The sequence below is a fragment of the Xiphias gladius genome, chromosome 8 (genome assembly GCF_016859285.1).
Source record: "Xiphias gladius isolate SHS-SW01 ecotype Sanya breed wild chromosome 8, ASM1685928v1, whole genome shotgun sequence".
NCBI lineage: Eukaryota > Metazoa > Chordata > Actinopteri > Istiophoriformes > Xiphiidae > Xiphias > Xiphias gladius.
Window position 1 is genome coordinate 22399215 of NC_053407.1, and position 21127 is coordinate 22420341.

General features: G+C 40.7%; 1 protein-coding gene across 4 annotated transcripts; it reads left to right on the forward strand.

Annotated features, from left to right (window-relative positions):
• The first annotated feature begins 2376 nt into the window (after window positions 1-2376).
• appl2 (adaptor protein, phosphotyrosine interaction, PH domain and leucine zipper containing 2) lies at window positions 2377-19320 on the forward strand. Of its 4 annotated transcripts, none has more exons than XM_040133169.1 (21): window positions 2377-2484; window positions 4102-4200; window positions 5008-5067; window positions 5804-5875; window positions 6906-6993; window positions 7336-7377; window positions 7471-7529; window positions 7978-8124; window positions 8722-8804; window positions 9051-9203; window positions 11686-11874; window positions 11982-12024; window positions 12290-12346; window positions 13797-13891; window positions 14970-15125; window positions 15326-15378; window positions 15655-15829; window positions 16660-16696; window positions 16808-16963; window positions 17065-17112; window positions 18074-19320. In XM_040133169.1, the coding sequence occupies exons 1-21, from the start codon at window positions 2428-2430 to the stop codon at window positions 18203-18205; spliced, it is 2001 nt and encodes a 666-aa protein (XP_039989103.1). In that variant the 5' UTR covers window positions 2377-2427; the 3' UTR covers window positions 18206-19320. The 4 variants fall into 4 exon arrangements, with proteins under 4 accessions (XP_039989103.1, XP_039989101.1, XP_039989105.1 ...); XM_040133170.1 differs by lacking the exon at window positions 2377-2484 and adding an exon at window positions 2922-3032; XM_040133167.1 differs by having other exon boundaries at window positions 7336-7529.
• The last annotated feature ends 1807 nt before the right edge of the window (window positions 19321-21127 follow it).

Consider the following 21127-nt stretch of genomic DNA (forward strand, 5'->3'; position numbering starts at 1 on the left):
TTATCCTGTGATTATAAAGTTATCTTGGTACCAACAAGGTATAATTTCTATTCTCAAAACAGATCATATTGCATTGGAAACAGGTGGACTTACTATAATTCAGTTTATTTTACTTTTGTTTAAAGTAAAAGGTCTTAAAACTCCATGTGGGATTAAAGGTTGTGTTAGGATGGAGGCTTTTTCGTTTGTTTTATTACTCTTTATTCACCTCTCTGTGTCAGTTAGCCGCAAAACATGTGCACCTTAACCTTTAATAGAAGTTAACACACTGAGACGATGTATAAAATTTTCTATAGAGATTACGTTTTACCCAACAATTAACTGAAAATAGTCACGAGTGCTTTTCTGTAGTAAAATATATTTGGCAATATTAACTGCTCTAATACTGGCTAAAAATATCTGCTAAAAATACAAGCGAAAAAATAATCCACTGGTCTAATCCTCGTTTTTACTTCCAAGGACACTTATACAATGTATTATTATCTGCCCTCAAAAATGGTGCTCTTTTTCAAGGAAAACCCGCCCTGAAGCGTATACTTTTTCTGAAAATTCAACCTTCATTTTTAATTCATTTGTGAAGATGAAGAAGACAGTAATCTATAATCTATCAATAATTGGCCTCCACACCAAAACCTATCAATCTCGGTATGAAGTCAGTTAAACTTTACACTCAAACCAAGACTAAACTGCAAAATCATAAAAATGTTTTAGGTCTGTTAGATGTAGCCACAGGTTCAGGGCACACAGTACGGTGGTGGGTGTAAATTAGATTAGATTACGTGAAAATAAAAAAGAAAGCATGACATTAGACAATGTGTTCGGTCAGAGTATCTGACATTTGGAGAGCACAACAGCATGGTGACTACCCACTTTATCATCCAGGATGGGATCAGTCACGGAAGAGATTTTTTATTTTATTTTTTATTTTCCGGATGTGTACAGCCTCTGCAAGAAGGATGGAGTAATAAGAGAGCCAGTAGCGCCAACATTATCCTACCTCTGCCCATAATTTGGCAATTATGACCGAGACAAAATGAGATGAGAGCTGGATGGTGATTACTTCCTGGAGTTTTCATTCAGTGGATGTGGTTTTAAAAGGCATATGGTACTACTCATGTATTTAATAATATATAGATCCATTCATTTTGCTAAAATAATTCCCAGACCAGAATGTTGCTTTATTACAAATATTTTAATAATCATATCTACAGAGGAACCCAGAGGTCTATGGGTCCTGATGGTAATTCTATGCATATAAAATCATCAAAATTTTTATGTCCCATGTGGAGAGAAATACATTAAATAAAAATCAACACATGTAGCGCTAAAACAATAAATCAAGCCGATTAATCAATTGACAGAAAATTCATTACCAAATTAAAATGAATTGTGTACATGACTTATTTAGAAAAAAAATGCTAACCATTTGCTGCTTGCACCTTCTGAAATCTTTTTGGGCTGAAATTTTGGGATGAAACTACAAAAAATAGTGATTTGAAGACGTCAACTTTGGCTCTGGAAATATTAGATGAGGTTTTTTTTTTACCCCCTGTCATTTAATAAGCTAAATAATTACTTGATCCATTGTATCAATAATAGACAATAGTTACAGCCCTAATGTATTAGCCTACATAGGCTGCAAAATACAATTACATGGTCATCACATTGTTGGAATTAAACCCTTTGTTAAGGAAAAGGTGTTTTAGGAGGAATCAGAACTTTATATTGTAACCCACAATGGTCTCCACAATGGCCTTATGTTTTATCATGGCAGCTATTTTGAAAAAGGACAGTCTCATTTTCAAATAACGAAATGTCATGTTACTGAGGATTTTATGAGCTCCATTTTCGGACACATCTCCGCATTTCATACCTAATTTCACCTTGCTTGAATATTCCCATGCTACTTTATACGTGTACTCGACTACATTTCGGGGGGGGGGGGGGGGTTAAATTTCACCAAATAATATATCTGTAATTTCAAGTCAGTTTTGAATGCAGAACTTTTCCTTGCAATTGAATATTTTTTTTTACATTGTAGTATTGCTACTTTCTTCCTCCACCACCGATCGGAGGACTCACTCAGTGGCGAACATCGTATTTTGAAGCCTAACTCTGCAGTTCCCTTTGTGACCGCGCGGGGTCACTGTCGACACCAAAACGGTAAGACTTTAGACGTAGTCGAACCGGTTACTATAAAACACATCATACAAAAACGTAAAATCCTACAAAGATCTGGTTCAGAGTTAAGCCGCGGCCGCTTTTACCGGTCCCCCCGTTGGCCCCTGACGGTTTTAGATGAGGTCAGACTTGGCCCGCCTCCAACTTCTACGTGTTCCTCTCGCTCACGCAGGGATCCCTGGGAAACCGAGTTCGCGCTCTAAATAATTCAAGCCCCCCATTCCCTTCTCCTCCAGCGCTGACAAGATGCCGGCCGTACATCACAAACTGCTCCTGGAGGACGCGTTGCAGGACAGTCCTCAGGTAGGCCTGGTGGGGGTTTAACCACGTCTAAAGACCCGGCTTGTCACACGGAAGGCGTTGCGGGTGCCGAAAGTTAGCTTACTAACCCAGTCAGCGTCCTGCTCCCGTTGTAGGCTGTTTCCACTGGTCGATGACAGCTCTCAGTTCACACATTAATCCTCTTTCAGGAGTGGCTGCGCTCTCCTGCTGTAAACAACGTCCTAGTTCTTTTTTTTTTTTGCAGAATACCATAATTATCGCCGTTTGGGGTGTCTTTGTATTCACAGAACCGCCGCCCGTCACAGGGCTTTCCTCTCTCTCTCTTTCCGCCAGAGGAGATATTGTGGTACACATACCAGACCCACGGCGGTGTGGAAGATGTCACGACCATACAAGCTCAACCACAACACTATGTGTCGCATGAAATTAGATTGTTTTTTTTTTTGGGGGGGGGGCAGAACGAGTCAAACTGGGCTTGATTCGCAAGGTTGTGGGGAGGCGCTTCCATTATCGGACTCCCCTTGGAATTAGTCGATAGCCTGCAACAGGGGCAGTGGTGGCTGTCACTAGTGAGTACCATATGCCGTTTGATGCACACAGGTCTGAAATGCAGTATGGAAGTTGTTCAGTAGGCCTCATGCACGGGTTTGAGTGACGGTAAAGGGACACGAAGGACAGCCTTTGCTACTAAGCACGCCTAATGTGGCCTGCGTTTTCTTCTGTCGTCTGTTGCATCAGTCTTTCCCTGAAAACACGGCTGACTTCCTTGTCCTCCAGAGCCTGGGCCTGGTGCTGACCTGCAGTAAAATGTAAAGGAAGAGAGAGTCTGTCTCTCTTGCGGATGCTTTCCTCTCAGTGTCGAACGACTGAGGGGGTGAAACGTTAATCCTTCTGTGGTGAAAGTCAACTGGGGTGAACTGTAAGACTGTAGACTTTAGGCAGAGGGCGTGTTTCTCTTTGCTGTGTCTGCCCTGCCTCGCTGCACCTGTTTATGGAAAAAGAAAACTGAACCCAGACTGGATTTTTCCCAGTTTGTACAGCCAGCCTGCATATTTTTCTTTTTTTTGCCTTTGGTATCACTTCAGACCTTTACCCCAGTACTGAAGCTACTCTCATTTCTCTCTCTGTGTCTTATGTCCACTTTCAACTTCCAGAAATGCTCTTATTATTAATTCTATTTCTTGAGTTACAGGTTAAACCTGGTTCAAATTGTTTACCTTTCTTTTTAAGTTAGGTGCCATATTGGTGTTGTGTTTAGTATACTGTTGTTGTTGTTGTTGTTGTCAGGGGCTGTAACTCAAGGTTATTTTCATTTTTGATCAGTCTGCAGATTATATTCCTGATTATTAGATCAATAAATGTCAGATCACAGGGAATAATGCCTGCTATAATATTGCCACAGGTTAAGATTATGTCTTTAGATTTCTTTCCTTGTCCAACCAACAGACCCGGATGCCAAATATACTCCTAACATATTCCTAATATATTTATTACATGTATGACAAACTACAGCATATCCTCACATTTGAGAAACCGGAACCAGAGAAACACTTTGCATTTTTGCTGATTGTTTCAGTTCTTACTATGGTCTCGTCTGAACATACCTTACTCTTATTCGTCGAATGTTTTGTCTCGCAGACTCGCTCCTTGCTCAGTGTGTTTGAGGAAGATGCGGGGATGCTTACAGACTATACCAACCAGCTGCTACAATCGATGCAGCGGGTGTTTGGAGCTCAGGTACTAAACAAAACACAAGCACACACACATTCTGTTCTCTTAGCTGCTCTTAGCTCTTAGCTTTAAACAGGAGTCTTTTTATTTGCCTGAAATTGATATTAGGTTGAACATTTGCATTATTGAATTACAGTAGAAGATTTTTTCGATTTGCACTGAACAAATACCAAGCTAGGACATTGTACACTCTTTTTTTTTTTGCAACCTCACACATGCAAACTGACGAATTAAACATAATGTACTGAGGGTTCTTGTAGAAACAGCTGACGAACCTCTGAGCAAGGAAGTTTATTCTCGACCTTCTGGAAGAGTATGTGTAACAAAATAATCTTAGTTCAAAGGTCCAACTAGTAAAATGAGCAACCTTTTTAACCAGTCTTGCAACTTAATTGTTGCCACTTTTATGCCTTAAAGCAATTTTCTGTACAATTTACTCAGTAAATGTGGTGTGCAGTAAGTAGTGGTGGGGAGTAGATAGATTTCACTTAACTGTTTCTGTAGATGCTCAAATGTTGCAGTCACAATATATGCTTCATTTTTTTTCTGACAACAATGCTCAATTTATGTAACATAACTTCAGAGCTTTTCTGAACCAATAACAGTTCACTGGTAAAGCTGGCGTTTTTTTAATAACACCCATCGCCTTGTGTTTTTTTTCCAAAGGAATTTTCATGTTGACCCCGATTCACCTGTTGTCCCTTCACTTCCTGTTCATTCCTTCATGATGTACAAGGTCTGAAAAGGGAGTGACAAATCCCTAGTAATCCAGCCTGTTAATTTAGCATTTTCCCTCAATCTGTTCACCTACAGAGTGAGATGGGATTGGCCACAGAGCAGCTCTCACAGCAGCTCCTGGAATATGAGAAGAAAGTAAGTATGGGTAAAATCCCAAATCCTATTTTTGCCATTCTCACTTTTATTTTCTCTGGTTAACCTTCTTACTGCATTCACTTATTACCATTTGCTCAACGCAATGATCTTAAAAAGCAGCAACAAGGGCTGTGTCAAGTGTTTTGGGTCCTTCTATTGCCCCAACTTGGCCCCTCAGGCTTCAAACAGGCTTGTCCTACTTAATTGCTAAGGTTGTTGCGGCCATATGCAACCTGAAAGGAATACCTGCAACTACTACTCAGGGTTGAAAAAAAAAAAAGTTGTGTCTTTGTGAAATCTCTTTTCATGAAAGAATCTTGAAGCACAGGTTCCTCTCTGTTGGTCTATCATGGGGCCTTTTTTTACGTAGCAATAAATGAAAATAGAATAGTTGCTGAAGTCGACGCAGCAGGTCTATCAAATGATGCTGAAAAAAAATATACGTGGATCAGTGGACTATTGGAACGTATTCTGGATTTACGACTGGAGGTTGGATAGAAAAAAATCTGCAACGACCTATAATGGATGCACTTTTTAGTACTTTTAAACAAAGCTTAAAACTCAGCATCTTAGGTAAGGTCTTTGGACTTGTTCCATGAAAGTGATGTGCCAGAAATCCTGGCAGAACAGGGGATATTTTCTTTAACTTCTTAGCCCCTAGTGTAGGCTACCTCTATGCCACATTATGTAGTTTCATGGTTTAAACTTGTCTCCTCTCCAATCTTCCTCTGTCTAGAATTTTGCCCTTGGAAAAGGTGATGAAGAGGTAATTACCACGCTGCAGAACTTCGCCAAAACTGTAGGGGAGGTAAGGCCTGTGTTTGCACTTTTGTTGTTCTGTGTGTGTGCGTGCGTGCGTGTGTGTGCGTGTGTGTGTGTGTGTGTGCACTCACAGCAGAAGAGAGGGATAGTCAGTAGCTTGTTCTTAATCACATTACAAAGGATATTGCACCTGCGCTCTTCTAGCATGCTGGTGGAAATGACCTCAGTGAAAAGACCCTATCCTCCCTTTAAGACCAGAACTGATGGTATACTAAGACAAAGAGGTGGATATGATACCTATAACACTGGTTGGTTGGATGGATGGATGGATGGATGGAGGCAGGGAGGCAGGGAGGCAGGGAGGCAGGGCGGGTGGCAGCAATAGGTGGGTGGATGGATAGATGAAGGAGGGGTGTGTAGGCTCAGGTATATTGACACAACAGATGGGTCTGTCACTTTCAGCCATGGGGGTCCAGAAGGCTGCCCAGTCAACACTCAACAAGATTCACGATACACACATCCACACACATCCACACACACACACACACACACACACACACACACACACGTATGCTCAGAAGACACAGGTTGATTGTTTGACATTTACCTCGCCATGTATAGAAGAGGACTCTACCAGGCCTACTACTGCACCTAATCCTGTGAACTTTAGCATTTGCGAAATATTGAATTGAAATGGATGTCAGCTTGTGTTAAAGTGTTGGGAGTGTAGCTTGTTGATAAGCATAAAGAATTATAGCAGGATTCGCTTGTGTGTGCAATATGTGGTCCTGTTTCCAATATCAGAGTAAATAGAAGGTTTTATTATTCTCTTTTTCGCTTTTCTGTTCCACAATATGGGCTTTTCTTATGATTTCGGGGAGGCATTTTCTGCAGTTATACACCCATTTCCCCGAAAATGTTCCTTTCCATCTTGCTGCAGGAGTAACTGGCAGCAAATGTCACTATACACATTAAAATGAAGATGTTTGGCGAGGCTACATCTTCTGTTTGTGTCCTTGTGCAGCACTTTTATGATAATAATAGTACTTTTGTATAATCTGTTTTGTCTTGTCCAGCTGAACTCGCTGCACTCTGAGCTAGCCAACCAGATGGCTGACAGCATGGTCTTCCCCTTGATCCAATTCCGAGAGAAGGACCTCACTGGTTGGACCACACACACACACACTCACACACACACACACATACATAACTGGACACATGCACAAAACTCATTATCATAATATGTTTCTGATATATTATTATTGACAATACAGTTGTAAATTTGATCTGCGTGTTTAATTAAAGAGCTTACTTGAGTAGAAAAAGTAGAGCCAATAACACGTTTCAGAACAAAGCTACATCTGAAATTCATCATTTAACAACTCTAAAAATATAGTGAATTCTGTTTGTACAACCAGACAGCTTTATTTTTCTACTCATGCATTTTTAAGATGTGGATCTGTTGTAGATATCGTAACAAAATTTGCTAAATATTGAATTTTGCAGAGATAAGCACACTGAAGGAAATATTTGGCATTGCCACAGATGGTAAGTGCATACAGTACTTTTACCAATTTCAGAAAACACTTACAGCCTGTAGTTGCTGTCTGATCCTCATCAACTTCCTCTCCTCTCCCGCAGAGCATGAGGCAGCTATGGTCAAGTACAGCCGATTGCCCAAGAAGAAGGAGAATGAGAAGGTAGTGCGACTGGGAGGTGCTCTCTCAGGTTCACTAATGGAGCTTTTCTCCCATTGATCTAAGGCTGTAAAAGGTTTTACACTGCGGTAATGCTCTGGTAACGCAGTGGGAGTGTTTTATAAGCATTTGAAATACAAATAGACTGAATTAATTATTGCTCCACTGCCAGGCCTCAGTGTGTAGTAAGACTGTAGCAACACTATGCACTCTCAAGGCTGCAAAGATAAGACTCCTCTGCTATTTGCTTCTATTGAATGTGTCGGCGTCTCCTCTTGGACGTACAAGATAATGCGACTGTGCTGTGCATTTGTATGTGTGTGAGAGTAGGACCATTTTTGCACATGTGTAAGTGAGAGTGCTCAGAGCTTGATAGCCAGTTCATGTTAGACACTCGCATGTATATATAAATCTATATTTTTGCACGTTTAACCGTCTCCCGTCTGGACAGCTGAAGGCCGACTTGGTGAAGGAGGTGGCTTACACCAGAAGGAAGCAGCATCAGGCCTCACTGCAGTATTATTGCGCCCTCAATGCCCTGCAGTATCGCAAGAGAGTAGCTATGCTCGAACCCATGTTGGGCTACAAACAGGCACAGGTACGGTATCAGTTCAGTATTCAAATTCAGCATACAAAGATAAGAAGCCTTTCCTCGCTGGAGCAGATTTACTTTTACAAACTTCCCGTGTTAATGTGCAGTGTGTCCATGCAATATCGACAATCAGGGGAGAAAAAACAACAACATTTTATAAATTTTATAATGATTTTTCAACTAATTAATTGGTCAATCGACAGAATATTAATCAGCAAATTTTTTTTTTTTTTTTTTTTTAGAATCAATTGATCGTTTTAGACATTTTTCTAGCAAAAAAAGCCAAGCATACTCTGGTCCTAGCTTCTCAAGCTAGCTTGTGAGGATTTGATGCTTTTCTTTTTCATATATCCTAGCAAGCTAAATATGGGGTTTTGGACTGTGAGTCGAATAAAACGGGCCATTTGAACGTTGGGCAGTGGGAAATTAAAACATCTGACATTTTGAAGGGCAGATGAATGGATAGTGTAAACAATCATTAGTTACAGACCTGCATGCGACTGAGTGATTATTGTTGGTGTCTACAAGTTTATATTACATTACAAGTGTAAAAATAAAATAAAATATCAAATGAATGAAACACTATTATCTCTGAACTCTCAGATCAGCTTCTTCAAGAAAGGCATTGAGCTGGTGTCAAAGAAGATGGACAGCTTTCTCTCCTCTGTGTCCAACATGACACAAAGGTAAAGACCCATTAACAGTCATTTTCACGTTTACCAAAGCTATGGCTCATCACATAAACATGTGATGAGCCATAAAATACTGTGGCTTGTTGTGTACGATCCTGAACAGAAATTATTTTACTATGATGCTCTGCATATGTATGTATATGTTTTAATGCTTAATTTTTACCCCAAAAAAGAAGATCTAATTCCTGAAAGTCAGTTCAGATGGATTCTGCCTTTTATTCAAACATTTTTCCCGTCTAGTATCCAGGCCCAGCTGGACGCGGAGGCGGAGGCCATGCGCATGTCCCAGAGGGAGCTTCTGTCTGTGGAGGACACTGTCTATATGCCAGATAAGGACACCGAGCCTGTCAATCGCACGCTTATCCAGAAGGCTGGCTACCTCAACATTAGGAAGTAAGAGTCATTACACTTATTACAGACATTTCCTATTCATGTAGCGTTCCTAGCTAGTCATTATGTTAAGACGTGTCTTGGGGAAAAAAAAAAAAAAGCTTTTGAATCTGTCCTCATTATACATATGTGATGTTTCAGGGTTTGTTGGAGAATTGTCTTGTGCAATAGATGGTGCAATCAGTACACAGCAGCTGCAGTAGATTTTGAATGTCTAAATAACCAAACACAACAGAGAAAAAAAAATCTTGCTTCTCTTGCTGAACTTTCTCAAAATTTGCATGAACACGGTAAACAATAAGTCTGTCACGGCAGACAAGCTGGGTCAGGTAACATGTTGACAGTGTGCGCTGTCAGCTTAGTGCAGAGCTGATATATGAGAAGGGAAACCTCTCTAATGGCTGCAGGGGGTAGAACTGCAGCGTAGCCCGCAATGTGATTTAGTGAAATGTCAGAACTGTCAAACTCTGTCTCTCCCTCATATACATCCAAAGTCTTTGACAAATGTCTGTGACACCAGAGAAAAGGTTCCCACAGAATGCCATTCCGTTTAATGACACACACTGCCAGCGGCCTCAAGCACTTGTCAAATGGAGCTGAGTCCGGAGAACATTTGCTACTTTCGAATGGTCTCTCAATATTAGGGGTCTGAGTCACTCACGGCCGCATAAGCCATACACTTCGATATTAATCAAAGGGAGTTTGTTTGGGGATATTCTCTAAACAGATTGAAGGCTGAGAGATGAGCAAGTCAAATGAGTCATACATATGTGGCTTTGTTCTAAAATGAAGTGACTCAGCGTTACTTTGCATTGTAGTTTATTTGTAATTATTTATTTACATAAACCAGAACAGCCAAGACAAATTCAAAACCAAAACAAATCAGCTTTAGGAGGATTGCTCTAAAACTCAAATCGCAAATAAAAAAGGGATTGAGGACAACTCAAGGATTTGCATTTGAAAGAGTATTTTTGTTTATGTAAAATATTGTGAACAATAAAATAATGTGCAAAATAAGGAGAAAAGGCGGAATTGTTGGTTTTGAACAATAAGAATAAGCAATAAGGTTGATCCTTTTCTTCAGCTACGTGAAAAATTCTGTGATCAGAGGTGTAAGATGTAAATTCCCCAGCAATATTACTATAAACACTTTTCATGAATTATTACACCAAGGAATTTAGTTCACTTCACCTGATAAACTTCCTATTTATCAGTATCCTGATAAGTACTATTGTCACCGGTAAGTAAAAATTGGTTTGTCTGGAACAAACTTCATTTAAATAAAATATAGGAAGGGTCCAAGAACTGAACCCTGCGAAACTTCACACAGTTTTATTTTCATTGTCTTGGGCGATTAGCATTCGTGAACAGAATCATATTGATCAAGATCGTGAACATAATTGCATGACCATAGGTTTGTGTTTGCCCATATTCCATAAAAATAAAACTAATTAAATAGAATTATATGGTTAACTATATAAAGAGGATTGGACAGATCAAAAATTCACATTTATGATCACACCAGGTAGATTTACATGTCAGTAAAGGTGTGTTCTCGATAGATATTCTGACGTTTATACAAAATGTCTTATCCTTCATATTTTTTTCCGTTTCTGAAAAGAGGATAAAACCGTTTTTGGGTATATTTGTGGAAACGGCGTCCAAGTGGTTGCTATGGCAGCAGTAACATCTGAGAGCCGGCATTGGTAGGAGAAGTCAGCTTGTTTGTGCGTGCAACCATCTGGAACCCGTCGTAAGTGACCATTGATACAGCGCCGTTTTGTACTTTATATTCATTTTTTTTTGGCCGAACAGAGGTCAGCGGCTGACTGACTGAGTGATAAGGGTATCTTAATGGGCCGTGTTTCAGTCACTGTTTCACACTTGTTCCGTTGTCTGACAACAGACAGAGAAAAACCTGCAGATTACAACAGCTGTATTGGAAATTCGGCGGTATTAAATTACCGTATATGTGAGCACAGAGCACTTTTCTTTGATTTTCAACGCACTATGTTGTTTCCAATTTTCTGCAACATTACTGCAGAAAAATACATAAAACTAAAACTTCTTCTTTTTGGTACAATTTTGATGAAATAAGTAGCTATTTTGCAGCAGTCAAAACACACACAAAAGATCTATTTTGCTTTACGTATTGGATTTTGAGCAAAAATACATTTTTATTTCAGTTCAGTCTGAAAAAATAGACCTGCCAGACTTGAAAAATGTTCTATTGTTAAGTCTTTGAATATAACATCACAATAGACTATCATCGTAATGACCTGCGGCAGAGGGCTCCAGCATACAAATGAAAACGATGAGTTTCTTCTAAAAAAGAGTGTCCTTCCTTGAAAGAAACAAATGAATCCAGTAAATATTTAACAAGCATAATATAATTTAAGGAAAACTGATGGACAACATGAGGCAACAGTTTGAAGCGTTCACCTTCACCCATTCTTTCTGCCCCTTCTTCCTCTCTGTGCTGCAGTAAAACAGGCCTGGTGACCACAGCCTGGGACCGGCTGTACTTCTTCACCCAGGGAGGGAACCTCATGTGCCAGCCACGTGGGGCGGTGGCAGGGGGCATGGTGCTGGACCTGGACAACAGCTCCGTCATGGCTGTGGAGTGTGAAGACAGACGCTACTGTTTTCAGATAACCTCCCCCTCTGGCAAAACGCACGTACATTTCTCTACATATCCAAGCAATGAGAGCAATACACAAATATTTATGAGATACGGGGTGTATGTTATTAAATTCTCTTCATTGTCACTGATGCCTCCAGGTCTATGATTCTGCAAGCTGAGAGCAAAAAGGAGTACGAAGAAGTAAGTGTTAAAGACGCCGATCAAACAGCTGTGTTTGATCTCTACTGTTTTACATCTTCATCTCAAAGATAACTGCTGCCACAAGTATCCGTCACAGAGCAACGGAGGAGCTGTCGAGACTCATTTGTGTGGATTTCATGTTTTGTTTTGTGCTTGGACACATCTGAGTGGCCTGTCACAGCTGGTATCAGTCAAGTACTCTCAGACGGCTCGTGTCTGAGGTCTGGAGAAGGTCCTAACGTGGATCTCTGTGTTCCTTTCTCAGTGGATTTGCACCGTGAACAACATCTCCAGACAGATCTACCTGACTGACAACCCAGAGGTAAATGTTTCATTTCAGCAGACGTCTAAAGAATGAAACTTGAAGAAACAAAAAACTTGAAATCCGAAACATTTCATTGAACCTGTTGAACCTTCAACCATGCTGTTGTGATTTGATCAGACAATGAGACATCTATTTGTTGTTACGCCACTTCACTTAGAAAACACGCGATGTTGGAAACTTATTATTCAAGACACATAAAAAGTGATGTCATTGTTCCAGCGCTTTCTCGTAGACCCGTCTCCCTCCTTTCTCTGAAGTGTCTCGCAGCTGTTGTTGCCTTGACTTCTTTTTAATTCCAGAATTGTGCATGTTTGCAGGAGGCTTGGCTCTGTGAAAATGGTTATTATTCAAATTCTATTGCTGTGTCCTAACGTGCTCTCTCTCTCACTCTCTTATTTATTTTCCCGACGTGATAATCACGTTGTTTTTTATCATTTAGAAAGTAATAATTAGCGATTTCAGATGCTAATCATCACTTTGTCACCACCGACAGGTGTAGTGCCACTTAACCGCATATTACATGTTTGTCACCTCAGGAGCAAAAGCGCAGCATTGCAGGATTTTTCGCATATAGTTGTGCATCTGTACACATAAGGAAACTACTGTACATTTTGTGTTCCACTGTGGGAACTATTAGATACACAGCGATCCATACACACAGGCCTGCTGCACCAATCAGCAAAACGACAATGATTTCAGACACAGCTTATCTAGTTCATCTAGTTGTTTGGAAAGTTGTTGTCAACAAATGTCCAGTCAGTGATCTGAATTCTGTGGCCACCACTTTGTCTACTTTCTTCTCTTCGTGACCTGTGTTAATTGTTTAATTTAAAGGAGTCGCACATTTCAGATGTTGTTTTTACTAAATAGATTAAAACAACTCGGTGTAGAGAGCAAACGTGCACTCCAATAAATCCTTGATATATAACATCCTCTGTAATGTATGTTTTATTGTTTTTTAAATTAATTTTCACTTTTACAATTACTTTGCAATTTAACATCCAACTTAAATTATTGTATCCAAGGAAAACTTTGTCAATTGTTATGAGGTTTTTTATATTACGACATGCCAGGGAGCACTAAGAGATTAGTGAGTACTTGCTGTATGTAGCATAAGGACTGGTCTACCCCCCCAAATGATATAATCGTGGGCCCAGAAATGGCAAGAAAGACTCCTTTTGGATTTAAGACCGTCAATCGTATTCTTTAGCTAAACAAACGAGGAAAACCGATGCTGTTTTTGAGGGATTGATGCTGGTGAATAGACCCTGCATGTGGTACACAGAGCAAACACTGGGTTTAGATACTGTAGAGAACTGGTTAGAGGTAAGGTCAAGGCTCGCCGACGTTTTAAATGTTTTAGGCATGTTTGCACACTCTTGTGGTTTCGGAAAAGACTCACCTGCTGATACAGAGATGCTGCAATGTGCCTGTTTCTTGTTGTTAGGCTGTGGCCATTCGACTGAACCAAACCGCCATCCAGGCAGTCACCCCCATCACCAGCTTTGAGAAGAGACAGGAGGGCTCTCCCAACCCTGACAGGTCAGGCATGTCTCTCTTATGAAAGCTTAATATACTCAGTTCCACTTTCACAAGACTATACTGCATGAGGAATCTTCTCTTGAGTTTTATAGTTAAATGCATGGGTACTGGCAAGTATCTGCTTGGTTTTGGCTCTTTGTGTGAGTATTTGTTGTGAAATGTGAGTTTTCCATCTCCGCAACACTGTGAACATGTATTTGTTCTTTGTGTATAAAGTTATGTAATGGCATGTCAGTTTGTTCCAGGAGGGAATGAGGAACAAAATGTCAACCTGTGATCACTGAGGGTGACGATCATTTAACTGAAAAGACAATGTGCATTTTGTCTCTTTGATGTTGCTTCATAAAACATCTTGCTTTCCTCAAGTTCTCCGCCACCACTGTCATCACTCCCGAAAGAAATATATCACATTTTTTGGGAGACTTTTTTTGGGAAAATTTTCGGGAGGAGAAAACCAGATTTAAATACAAAATGAGATCCAAAATTAGTTTTTGATCTTAAGCAGTAATGGTGAAGGGCATGTAGTTCTTGGCCAGTGGGCTGTGTCAGAATAAAGGTCTTTTTCAGTCCATACAAGAAAACGTTTAACATGTTGTAAGCATGAAAGCGTGAAGAAAGTGTAAGCCAACATGTTATATCTAGGGTTGGGTGAGAGGAGACGTGAGAAATACAGCCATCATTGTGATCTGAACATTTAGGCATGAACTATTTAAAGTTTGAATTTATCGTTCATGCTTATAGTATTTATGGTTGTCATTTCTGTAGAGTTTAAATATCATATTAGGGTCCTTAATTTTGAAGGCATTTGGTCACAAACCGAAGTATTGGATAAATTTGAATTTGGACCAGGTGGTGGTGCTAGATGAAAAGTCAGCGAATCACCAAAGTCAGGAGGATTCATCCTCTGAGGACCATGAACGTCTGTACCAAATTTATAGGTGATCCATTTTTATGGTGATCCATCTAGTTGTTGACATTTTTCAATCTAGAAACTTAGCAGTTATGATGAGCAGTGGTTGTTTTGGAGTTGGTTTAACCCTTAAAACTCATTTTCATTCTGTCCGTCTCATTCCTGCAGAGCGAAGCCAGGAGGTATACATGCTTCCAGCAGTGGTTCCCAGAAGACAGGTGTTGCTCCTGAACCGGAGGACCTGATAGCCCCTGGGACGCCCATTCAGTTTGACATCATGCTGCCGGCCTCTGAGTTCCAAGACCAGAACAGAGCTGGAGGGAGGTGAGGGGGCGAGTGGGGCAGGATGTTTGCGTGGGTGCATGTTTTTGAGAAACAGGGATGAGGCACTGATGACGCCAATTTCCTGAAAGTTGGCCTCATAGTGGTTATTATATCATTTCCAGGAAACTTAATGCTTCTTAATGGTTCAGTGCAGGGGACTAATTGTTTTTTTGCTGGTGTGTATGCTCCCTCCCTGAAAGACGCACAAATCCATTTGGAGAGACGGACGATGACTGTTCAACAGAAAGTGACGGTAACCATTTCCCTCATCCAAGTGCAACACAATGGTCCACTTTCACTCTCTCAAGCACCGTTTGAGTTTAGCCTAACCTCTTGTGTGTGTGTGTGTGTGTGTGTGTGTGTGTGTGTGTGTGTGTGTGTGTGTGTGTGTGTGTGTGTGTGTGTGTGTGTGTTTGTGTATCTTGACTTTACTCTCCTACATGAGTGTTCCCATGCGTGTTTACAATCCTTGTGTGTGCTTATGCTGCCGACATGTTTGTGTGCGGGTGATGTTTCGATGTCTCTGCAGACTCCCTCCTGCAGCAGGTATTCGCTGTGCGCTTCCTGGGCTCCATGGCAGTTCGCTGTGGCGACAATCAGGAGGTGATCTATGAGGCCATGAGGCAGGTGCTGGCGGCCCGAGCCATCCACAACATCTTCAGGACCACCGAGTCCCACCTCATGGTCACCAGCAGTAACCTTAGGTAGAATTAACCGCACGCAGTATTTATGAAGTGTTACACGAATACCACCTCTGAGGACAAAGGCAACGGATTGGACCTCAGTGTATAAAGCTGGCGATGCATTCTTAAATTTACCAGCGATACAGATTGAAGACGCCCAAACAAATGCTTCAATTATTGATGATATTTAGTGATGTAGTTTAACTGGGTCTGTCTGTGGCTCTATTGAAGTATTGCAGGTGCTAGAGTATTCTTCCGTTTGATAGTCATGTACCAATGATATGGAGAAGTTCTCCTACAACATTCTTATAATAATACTTTAAATCCTTTCTGCCACACAGACTCACAATGTTTAAAAACAATAGTTAGAAACATTATTATTAGTTATAATAATGCTATAGAATTAGTATTTAATTTTGGTTAAAACTGTCTTTCCGATTAAATTTACTACATTAAATCTTTGTGACTTGTCTGTGATACCGTCTCAAGGTGAGTAGGGTCCATCATTGCTAGCGGATGCTGTAGATCAGTGTCTGAAGACGACAATGAGAGAGGCCCTAGGAGCAAGAACCTTCTGAAGCCTTAATAAAGCATAAACGTCGGTGAGAAATGGTGTTGAGCTGTGGTATAACCAATGACTGATTTTCACATTTGGTAACGTTTTTGTCTTTGAGACAAAATGAGGATACACATTCAGTCAGACTGATTGTCCCAGAAAACTGTTCCGTCAAAACTTGCTCCGAGCTAAAGACGATCAGAAAGCGAGACAAGACCTTGAGAACTAAAACAGACCAAGTATCACGGCAGCATTTTTATATTCCTGTAAGTCTGTTTTTTTTTCTTTTCAATAGGTTGATTGACCCTCAGACTCAAGTTACAAGAATAAGCGTAAGTATCACCCAAAAAAAATTAAATCTTTTCAATCTTTTCTCTTTTCTATTTAAAGGGTTAAGAGGCTCAGTCCTTTTTTTTAAAAGTACAACACTCTGCATTTCTCAGTTCCAGCTTGGAGAGGTGTGTCAGTTTGCAGCCCACCAAGAGAACGGCAGGCTGATGGGCTTTGTGGTCGAGGGCAGAGACTGGAGTGACGGGGATGAGGAGGGAGAGCCCTCGTTTAGCGCCTTCGTCTTCGAGAGCAACACAGAGGGCGAAAAGGTTGCTTCACCTAAACACTGATGTTTTGTCACAGGAGGGGAAACATGTCAACTGATGCGCAAATGTACAGTGAAGTTCATTCTTTTTGTCTTTATTCACAGATATGTTACACCATAAGCTTGGCAAAGGACATTACAGAAGCCAAGAAGGTAATGCCGTCATATAGAAACGTATTGAAACATATTGTAGTTAAAGTCAAAACCCATTACTAGGTTTTTTTTTTTTGTTTTTTTTGTTTTTTTTGGAAGTTGTTGATTTTTAAAAGCATACACTAGAGGACATAGTATGACACAATTAAGTAAATAACCCATTTTATAATGTTCCCCCAGACACAAATAGATTATTTTCTGTTAGAAAATAACTGCAGTATTATGTCACTGACGCCACTTTATGTGAATCAGACTTTTCTCTTTGGGAACACACAGTTCCTGTTCACAGTGATAAATCCCTTTGACCTCGTTCATACAGTTCATATGCCCCCAAACTCTGAAACAGTCTCCCTGTAGAATGGATAATGTCCACCTTGCTTATAACTTATAGAGGAAAACTTAAAACTCACCTTTTCACTTTCACTGTGGAACTTTTACTATATTTTACCACAGAATTAGTTGTCATTTATTCACTGTAAATTTTATCATGAACCTTTTAAAATCTCTTGACTCTAAAATCCTTTTTGCTACGTTTTTAACGTTCAAGAGTTTTGCATCTTTCTTTTTATGTGTATTTTTCATCTTCTGTGAGGCAGATTGTTTTGCACCTTTTTTGTGCAACGTGTGGTAGATAATTAAAACAGAGCTTTTAGGTTTTATAGTGTCACAGTACCGAATCACAGCTTTTTCAGTGGCTGAGTAACACAAAAACGACTCAAAGTGAAAACAAAAACCTCTGTTAACTGGTGATATTAATGAAGATAAATAGGAACACAACCACTAGAGGGAGTCGGTCAACACTTTACCTCCCGTAGCTTTAAATGCATAAAGGTGACAAAGTAGTCATATTCAAAATTCACTGTCAGGAGGTGAGGAATTCAAACACACACATGTGAATTCTTACTCAGCTGGTCTCAGCAATTCTGTGTTTGCTTTTTTTTTTCCTCCCTCTGCTTTCCAGGACCCTGAGGCCCTGGCCCAGCTGATGAAGAACATGCCGCTTACCAACGATGGCAAGTTCCTGCTGCTGGAGCCCGAGACGGGCGACATGACCAATGGAGCAGGACAAGAGGACCTGGAGTCCGAGGCCTAGTAACAGTCAGGAGACCACCCCCTGACCCCACCCCTAAAAAAAACAAACAAAAAAAAAAAAAAGACCAGGGCCACACTCCAACTTCTACCCAGGGGAGAAGGCTTTCCCTGGATGAAGGTTTCATTCATCATGACGACCCCAAAGCCCTAACTCTGGTACTGTAACACCCACATTAGAGAGCGTAGTTCATTTCCACTGACCCTCTGGTTTTTTTTTCTTTGCTGTGATAAAAGACGACGACATCGGCGGGGTGGGTTACCCGGCCCTGAAAGCAGATCTCACGGGCGCTCCACGAGATCTGCTTTTCCACGGTCAAACTGTAGTATGGGTTTGGAGTTTTGTCTTTGTTTTTACACCACTGTGGGTGGAACTCACATCAAAAGGGACACTGTAGAGGTATTGATTTTGTTTCATTGTCTTCTAATATCCCCAGCCCTCTAACAGAAGGTGGTGAATCATTTGCTTCGGTTTAGGTTTACATATATTTTAGGTTTACATCATTTGAAGTCTTTTTGGAGAGCATATTCCTATACTCTGTTTCACACGTTAACTCCCACATAAGGCTCTCACGCAACTACTACTTATTAGTCATGTACAAAAACATTATTGCCTTTCCAAGGTTTATATCTGTTGACACTTCTTGGCAACAGAATGCACTAATTTAGAGCGCTGGAGCATCTAAGACAATGAAGGACTTAAAAAATAGGTAAAAATCATATGTCAGTTCCTTTTATCTTGAGAGCAGCGACTGTTGCATTGCTTGCGTGAGCGTATGTGTCCCGAAACAGTAGGCATGACTGAACGTTTTTCTTTCTGCACCATGAGCTTACTATCTCGAGATTTCCCTCTAAAAACTGAATGAATGTCAGGTTTGACAAAATTCTCCACCACCTGTACGACACGTCCTCCTTAAACAGCGTAAATATGATCTGTCTGAGTGTTTATATGATGTTTAATCAGAGTCGGCTGCATTAAAAGCTTTCAGAGTCAATATAGTAGGACTGATGCGGTGCATGATTAACTTTTGGTGTTGTCTCTTTCCCTTCACAGAAGATTAAAACCTCTACAATGAGCACCGAGCTGTAATACTAAAAAAAAAAAAAAAAAAATCCACTGAAATATTACAGCAAAACATGTAGGCAGACCACTGTGGGTTATTATGTACTCACTGAAAAGCACTTCACTCTTTGCTCATACATATGAATGCTAATTAGAACAGAACGCAAACGGGACAGCGATTGATCTGTGAAATTCCCATTTGCCTCTGGATCTCAGTGCAGTTTTGTACCATTTCAACCCACTTGAGCTACAACATTAATCTCGACGGACAGCGAAAGCCCATGATGCCCTGTGTGAATGTGACCCCTTTTGTACCGTGTGCTACAGACGAGGTCAAAGCCACCGACTTGACGTGGACCGCGAAAGTTACATCGTGTTGACCAGTGCGTTTGCTTGTCCGCTTGCTTTATCTACCCTACGTCAGCGCTCTTGGCACAAATACATGTTAAACAAGTATAAAGTGTGGATATTTCATGTAGAACCACCTGCTCTGCTGGTGAAATAATAAGTGATGATCATGTTGGATTGCTCGTGATACTACATGTTGTAATTGATGGAATTAAAAGGAATTGTTTAACATTTGGGGAAATGCACTTTTTGCTGCCCTAGAGGGAGACAGATAAGATAACTGGTACATTTACTGTACATATGAGAGTATAACAGCCAGCGGCTGGTTAAGCAAAGTGTAAAAACACCAATTCACTATCAAAAGGATGATTATGTGTCAGACTACTACTTGACTGCAAACAGTAAGTGCCAGTTGCACCAGCAGTTCGCAAGTTCAAACTACGCATAACTAAATTAAAGTGGGTTGCACCACACAAAAAAACTCAGTAGGATTTAGTTATTACTAAATATTAACACCTAGTAGCTACTAGATGTAACAGCTGCGTAGCTGATAACCGCTGGATCCAGGAAACAGATGTAACTTTTTTGAAGTGGTCTGATTTCTGGACGTGTTGGGATGCATCGATGGTGCCCATTTAAAAATCAAAGCCAGCAGCATCCACGAGAATGCATATATAAACAGAAAGGGATATCAGTGTTATACTAATGCCCAGCTTGTATGTTATCACGACCTCCATATAGCCGATTGTGTGATTAAGACGTCGGCCCAGTTTGAAACATTTAGCCTTCGTCCAGCACCGGTCCAGTATCTGGGCCGACTTTGAAGAGGTCGGACTGTCTGGAATGGTCTTGGGAGACTCAGGGTGTCCTTTCAGAAAGTGGCCGATGACCTTGCTCACAAACCCTAGCTTGAGAAAGCAAATACGTGGATTTCCCAAAATGTTAAACCTTTGCTTTGAGTCATACCTGTTAACCATTTCTCCTTCTGTTGCCTGATGTAACTACATAGTGGCAGGTCTTCTGATGCTATAAAGAAAAATGTGTCCATCCAAAAGACTCGCACCCTCCTTCCTCGGGTGCCAGTTAAGACGCTTTAATCACACCGTTAATAAAACTACAGCAAACGCTCCAAAAATCTGTTTGTTTTTCTCTCCCAAGTTTTGACGACTTACACAAGCTGGTGCCTGTGTTGTTCCTTTGATCGATGGCTCGGGGGGTGAAGAGAGGTTTCTCCATCTAAACCATCCAGTAAAGAAATCAAATCCTCTTACTCACTTTGGCCTGCTGCAGTCCATTACACTTCTCTCAGCTGTGCTGCAAAGGCTTGATATAGTTTTGCTTTGTAATTTACGCACCGTTACGAAAAATCTGGTACTCATGGTGCAGAAAATAAAGTTCCGTAATATAGCCGGGAATGCATTTTCTCCCCTTGCCCTCTGTCTTATTGTAAATGGCAGAAGTTGACAGAATCCACTACCCATAAGGCTTTGCACTTAATTTGTCCTAGTTTTCTAA